Below are 7,689 nucleotides of genomic sequence, written 5' to 3'. Positions count from 1 at the left end.
TATATATATATATATATAGACTTTAGCCATCAGCATGCTTAAAGAAGTGGCTGTCAGTCACATTAATTTATTTGAACAACACACTGTTAAGGCTATTGAATGTATAACCCTGGTATAAAAACTAAAATAAAAGTGGTTGTCAGAATGTCAAACAGCGACTGAAAATCTCTCCTCTAACACATTTCCAGTATCAGGGGAGTTGACACTTTTTGTGTGAAATCGACAAAACGACAAGAATGCCCACTTCACACATTGATTGGTCAGGTGTGTGAAGGTGAGAAAGTATACAGGAGTTTGAATTTGTCTTTCAAGTTGTCTTTTTTTCATTCTTTAAGTCACTTTTTGGCTTTGAGAGGAGACTGTCCAAAAGCATGCTGCCCTATCCTCATTTGTACAATTAATCAAGTCTTGCCTGTCTCTATGACAACAGAGCAACTATAAAATTGTTTGCCTTGAGATGTGATTGGATGATTTTGTATGAACTAGTTTATTCCAGACATACCCTCGCCCATTTGGCGAATCAAATTTAATAGTTCATAAAAGTATAACAATTATTGACCCTATCATACTGAGTTATACAAGTAGATCTTGCCACCACAATCAGACAACAAATCAATCATTATTTTGAGCAAAAATAAAATCCGCAACTGTGTCTATTTTAATGAATGCATCCCTACTATGAATTCTTATCTCCCTCTGGCAAAGAACTACTGGAATTTAAGTACAGTTTGACCCCTTTGCCCCGACAAAGACAGTCTGTTCCATCACAGCAACTATTTATTCAGAGATATTAACATGCCGTATGTGGTGTGCTGCTTGTCAAGAGCATAACAGCATTGGAGTAATATTACTGATCGTCCTCAAGGACGACAGGTCATGGGGCTTGCCATAGGTTGCCAACAGTTTTCTATTTCCACCTTGTGAAGGGATCATGGTTGGTAGAACTCGCTTGGTACACAAATAGCAAAGATGAAATGGTACATACAAAACAGTGGCACTAACTCAAGCCACATGAGTTGGTCAAAGGATGCCAGAACGGGGATAAGCAGCATTTGGCAGCGGACCTGAAGCTGTGCTCCTGTCTGGTGCAAGTGCACATGTTTCAGCAGCATGTGGACGAAAAAAGCATGTCAGTGTTTCTTCTGCTCCTGTCTCTCATGTGCTCGCAAACACCCATAAATCCTAAACACCCTCTCACTGACTTTTCCATGACATCATTAAATGTTTCTGTGATGCCTTCTATCCATACTTCCCCCTCTTTACTCCTTACTGTCCTTCTCCCCCACCCTCACCCTCTTCCATTAAATCTTTCTGAACTATTAACTCCTCCACTTGTTGCATAATTTGGTAGTAGCATACATTTCCCAGATGTCCATGTGACTTGAGGAGGAAACACAGCAGCAAAATGGATGTTTCCTGAGAGGTGGTGCATGGTGACTGAGGAATGTGTGAATTCCTCATTGGATATGGAGCGAGGAGAAACACTGGAGGAGCACAGAAAGGTAAAACAAGGGAGTACAGAGAATAAGGGGTAGATAAGGCAAGAGACAAAAGAAAAAATAAGGAGGAAATATGGAAGAATTGGGCAGGAAAATACACCAAGACACTCAGTAAGACACAGAACTGATTAAGATCAAGGGATTATTTTCCAAAGGGGGTAAAAAAGTGGGCGAGTCAGACAATAAAGTAAAGAAAGGTCTGTCTTATACTGTAGCTTTGTGGCACGTTAAGGCAAGAGGTTAAATTAGCCGAAGTTAATATCCTTTCCGAACATTCAGTTGGAGCCAATTGGGGATTATAGGGCTAAACTGAGGGACCCCTACTCTGAAAACAACAACAACGGCAAAGAGATTACACTGAGCTGCCAGGGACACGATAAAATGAGTAAACCCCACATTGCCATCTCACCATATCATTAATAATCTAAAGAGATAATTTAAATTCAATGGTAATGAGAGTTCACCTAGAACAGTTGAACCTTCAGAGCCATTGCTGGAGGACTGGTATTCGGGGACATCAAAGGAGCTAAGGGCATCGTTGTCAACAGACTGAGAGATGTCCTGGAGCTCCTCCATGCCGCCCATGAAGTCGTCATCGGTGCACAGGGGGCTGCCTAACACCGAGTCTTCCAGGGGCGAAGGGGGATGGTAGTGGCTCTCCATGTCGACCATTGCGGTGGAGGAGCGGGCTGCCGGCACTCTCACTCATCAGACTGGAAACAGAGGACAGGGGAAGAGGGGGGAAGACAAAGAGGTTAAAGAGATGACAGAGGAAGACAAGATTAATTTCTAAGGTCACCTTTAGAGATTTCTAGAGACTATGAGTCTACATTCATGCTAGCAGTTCTGTGTGGCTGTACTTAGACACATCAGTGCTTTGTGCTAAATGCTAATGTGAGCTTGTAATATGCCTACAATGACCATACTAACATGCTGATGTTAAGCCGTTGTGATGTGTACCATGTTCACCACCTTAGCATGTTAGCATTGCTAACATTTGCTAGTATGAGACTTGTAGGCATCTGGTCATAAACCAACATTTATGGCATAGTTTAAAAGTATTGGACAAATTAGAACTTTGAAGTGACGATGGTGCAAAATGTAAAGTCAAGGGATCACCAAACTGATTACAATTCATCCTGGGGAGGATATAAGTGCAAAAATGGCAATCCATTCATTAGTTGTTAAGACCACATATTGCAACCTCACTGTAAAACAAGAGGAAGTTAAGGGGTCTCTATACAGTCATTAGGACATCATCTGGGAACTATTAATGTTGGTACCAAATTATTTACCAATCTATCAAGTAGATGTTGAGATATTTTACTAAATTAGTGAGCATTTTGCTGGCAGCCCTAGAAGAGAAGTTAGGGGATCACTAAAGATGTAAGGGCACCATGAATGTATGTAGACAACTTCGTGGCAATCAATCCAATAGCTGTTGGTGGACCAACTGACCAACATTGCCATTCATAACATCATCCTGCTAGCATGCCTAAAACTGATAACATCATTATCACCATCAACACCACAAAGTGACACTGCATTATCTTTCAGTGCACATGATTCAACACAGCACTGGCTAATACATTTAGGCCCAATGAGCAGTGCTGATGCAACATGTGGCCATCCACACCAACAGGTGCTGCACGTTGCTCTGGGTCAACGGGCAGTAAAGGAATGAAGGACATGGAGTATCTTATGACACAACACAGGCCCCTCCGCTCCTCTGAGCTATTCACCCCAAATACAGTAACCATATCCCTACCTCGAAGTGCTGCAGAAAGAGAAAGACAGAGGACAGAGGGACAGAGTGAGGCATAGAGATGTTTGGAGAGATGAATGTAGGTCACTGGGCTGGCTTAGGCTGTGCTGTAACAGGAAGGCTAGGTCTGGGGTTGGCTAGAAGGGACATGACAGACTGGCTTGTGCAGTAGATGGGTGAGAATTTGCTGAATTGCATATGGGAGGAGCTATGAGATACACATAGAAGTGCACTAAGAAGTAGGCTTGTCTTGGTGGCTAAGCTTGAGACTGGCAGTGGGAACGGACCTCATATTGCACATTAAGACTTCATACAGCCGTATCTAAACTAGGTCAATCTTCAGTAAGCCCTTTCCACCGGGCCCCGCTAAGAACATCACACAGGGGAGGTGGGCGATGGGGGTGAGGGTAGCTATGTGGCTACAAGACAGCAGCTGCTGGTTGTTCTCAGCCATTCCACACATTACCGCCTTAAGTTTAACCTTAAAAAAGGTTCAGTGTGTAACATTTAGGAAGCAAAAATATGATATAATATGCATAACTATGTTCTCATTAGTGTATAATCACTTGAACAGAGGAATCGTTATGTTTTTGTTATCTTAAAATTATCCTTTTATATCTATAGATGGTACGGGTCTCCTTCAATGGAGGCCGCCATGTTTCTACAGTAGCCCAGGAAGGACAAACAAACACTGGCTCTAGATAGTTTCTCCTTCGCGTTTGGAGGGGGAGTGTGAAGCGATGGAGTAGTGATCTGCCGCTCCACTGCTATATGACACTAAATCCTACACACTGGACCTTTAAATTGACTAGTAGTGTGTAATGTACTGTAGGCTGCTGAGAAGGGAAAATGACTGCATGCTGAAAATGTTTGCCCTCAGTGCTCCCTGTGAGTCTATTTTAAAGATCTAATGACAGAAATGAATGGTATTCCATTGATGCAGCCTCTGATACCATAAGTCATTTGAGTAGTTTCGCCTCAAGTGCAGAAGAAAAATACAATAGATTAGGTAAACGTGAAACGAGTTATGTGACTGTTAATAATAAAAATAATAATCTCTGTTGGTCACAATTTAACCCTTCAAGTAGGAGGGAAAAAATGGATGAACTTTGAGAAGGTCCCTATTGCTTGCAGGGTCGGTGGGCGACTAGCGGGAAGCATGACCAAAAGCAGACCAGTGACATGACTAAAACAAAGAAAAATACGTCATACGTCAACAGCAATACAACAAGACCTGGCTCAAAGTCCAGCCACATGGTATAGCATGGATGGATGAGCCATTTTTTAAAATCACAGAGCACATTGTCTTACACAATCTGAATTGTTGTGACGCAAAATGCTGTTTAGGTTTACACCAATCACTCTTGTTTGTTTCTCAGTTTGGAGCTACCTTGATAGCTCATGGCACAAAAACAAAAAAGTCAGCCAAACTGCTCCTGCACTGAAAGCAAATGTCTCAGCACACTTAAGCTTTTGCAGATATATTAATAAGGGAGCTTTATGGTAATTTGGTATGCACGATGTGACACATGGTGGTGAAGTATTTTGTAAATATGATATCCTGATGTCTATTGAAAACATTATGATAATGTAATGGTACAAGCATGAATATGAATACAAAGGTTTTAGAGCTGGAGCCATTCGTAAAGACAGCACATGTGATTCACATTGCATGGAATTTCTAGTATCAGCGGGTAGAAAAATCACAACAAACTAAATTTTCTCATTAAGAATCACAGCCCAGAGGACCTGAACTGAATTGAATAGTATAGATGCCCACTCATTGAGAAGACTACTCTACACGAAAAGAAGCTTGGCATGCAAGTGAGCCGCTTTAGTGAGATACTCTACATTACACTTGTAATTCTGAATGGAGGCAGTGTTAGCTCGGCTACGCAAGCAAACCTCTTTAGCATTCAGCCTCTAGCTCCTGACCCTCAGGTCTTCCTTTAGAGGACATCCTGTTTCATACACTCACTTCACTCAGCACTGTCTCATTATTATACTGCTTCAAGGGGAAAAATAAAGAAGAATCTTGGCTACAGCTTGACTAACATCCATGCTGTCAGTTCAGATAACACTCCATTAACCGGGGGGAGTTATTATCTAGTCTTGTAAGAGGATACAAATTTGGGCTAGCAGAGTATTACATTTTATTTTTTCTGCGATCAGTAAAGTTTATACACAGTCACGGTCAACATATACAGTGTGTCAATCCATCTGTATGTATGTATAAATGTGTCAACACACATCCATTGCATGCATGACTTTATATTTAAATAACACATATGACACAGGTCCTTTTCTGAACTTATGACCCCCTACCACCATCTACGAAGTGGTGGATCAAGCAAACCTTGTGTTGCCACCAACATAACACGAGAATGTAAACACACAGAGCCGCTTAAGCTGCAGACTGCAGAGGTCTTGTGGATTGAGACCGAAAAAGACAGAGAGAGACACGGGGGGCTGAGGGGAATGTCACTAAGGCTACATTACAGGGTCTTTATCAGCAGTGTGCGGGACAGAGTGAGCAAGTGAGGCAGGGAGAGAAAGACAGAGGTTCCTATGGTAACAGCAAGTCTTTGTCCTTTAAGGTCAAGACCTCTCTTGTGCTCACTCAACCAAGCTCACTGAGGGCACTGCACACACTGAGAGGAAGATGAGCAAGGTCATACGTGTTTATGTGGGTTAGGGTCCAAAAGGGGAGGAGGGTGGGTTACAATAACAAAAGACCACTAACTGAGAGCCACTGAGGTCGCCATGACGATGCCATGGCAATGTCGACACATGGATCACACTTTGAAATCAGCAGCGGAGGGCGGGCAGCAGGCATGTGAAGGCAGTTACGAGCTACTACCACTGGAATTCAATCTCATTCAAATCAATAAATCCCATCACAGACTTGTAGGGTAGCAAGTCTGTACCAGTAATCACTGGGCCGGATGTATGCGTGGAGCATAAATAATCCATACAGTCCGATGGGTTTCTGCACAGCATGTTCACCCAGCCCCCCATGTTACGCTCATCCATCGCAGTCAAGTTCCACATTAGTCGGAAAGAACACGAGGGCTGCTGGTAAGCTCCGGCTGTGGCAGATAAACATGCTCTGAACGTGGGTTAGTTTACACAGCAGTCTGAAATCTTCAAGAAAATTATCTACAAATCACCTGCACTGTTGAGCTGATGGCCTCAGTAGTGATATTAATCATTCAAGAAGTACTGCACTTAAAGGAGATCATGTTTGAGTGATCCTGTGGCATCTCTACATCCACACAAGCCTCAGCTGATAACTGAAAAGTATTGCATCACACAGCTTCTATGACTAACTATTGTCTCTGGGGCATCCAATAAAGCGTCATGATTTTTCAAATCCATCAAGAATGAGGGCAACAAAGATTGTGATGACAAGGAAACCCAGATAAAAAATGGCTGCGGATCAAGATATTAGAGGTGTGTAAGGGCTTGTCTCTCCAAGAAGTGGAAAACACACAGCAGACCTTCCAAGTACAGGAGAACACACCTTGGCACTGAGAAGAGATAAAAGAAGATTTGCTCACATACTATTTTTCTTTTGTTAGAATAAAAACAGTATTGTTACCAATCTATAAATAGTTTATAGAATGTGAAAACTCAGTAATAATTTACACTATTGTCCTACCTTCCACATCCGAAAAGTTTTCCATCCAACTTTGGTCCCTGACAGCATGACACCCAGCTCTTTTCACAAGCTTGTATGATCATTTGGTGTGTGTGTGTGTGGCTGTGTGTGTGAGAACTGTCTTGTTGTGTGTGTGGGTGTGGTGTGTGTGTGTGTGTGTGTGTGTGTGTGTGGTGTGGTGGTGGTGTGGTGTGTGTGAGAGAGTGGACCTTAGGTTAATGTTCAATCCACCAATCCTGTGGTCTGAGTGCTGACAGACCTGTTAGAAGAAGGCCCCAGGGGTGGTATTAGAGCAGGAATATGGGCTGATGGGGCTGTCCCGCCAGGTCCGCCTGTCCATTTGTTTGAAGAGCTCAGCCTGGACCGTGACTGCAGTGTAAACAATTGAGTGAACCTTTATCACTCAGGGCTGATATGCTGGCCGGCGCCCTCTTATCGTTATGGAGATTGACCAAAGTACAACCCGGGGAAGTGATTGGACTTTAGCTGTAGTCTGAGTCTGAGCCGCAGGACAGTTCAATCATTCTGTTATCAGGTCACTTACCTTGTAATTTCAGGGCCAATGACAGTTAAAGACTACATCACATTGTGTCTGATATTTTAAGACTGGTAAGTCCAAACTAACTGGGTTTAAAAAATGTAGCTCCTTAACTAGAAATCATTTTATGACTTATTTCAAAATGCATGCTATAAATGCTTTAATGTATTATTCTCACATTTCCAGACATCCACTGGTTTCCATTAATTTTCATACAATATGAAAA

General features: G+C 42.5%; 1 protein-coding gene across 1 annotated transcript in view; it reads right to left on the bottom strand.

The window, feature by feature from the left end:
- LOC118330800 (peroxisome proliferator-activated receptor alpha-like) overlaps positions 1–7,689 on the bottom strand; it is a gene marked incomplete in the record, with an annotated part of 23,335 nt that overhangs the window by 6,140 nt on the left and 9,506 nt on the right. Inside the window, 1 exon segment of the mRNA XM_035665482.1 lies at positions 1,964–2,212. Coding sequence (XP_035521375.1) covers positions 1,964–2,171 — 208 coding nt within the window.

Source organism: Morone saxatilis, unplaced genomic scaffold (genome assembly GCF_004916995.1).
Source record: "Morone saxatilis isolate NCDOM2014 unplaced genomic scaffold, NCSU_SB_2.0 Contig2, whole genome shotgun sequence".
Lineage (NCBI taxonomy): Eukaryota > Metazoa > Chordata > Actinopteri > Moronidae > Morone > Morone saxatilis.
This window is presented reverse-complemented; position numbering and strand designations above follow the sequence as displayed.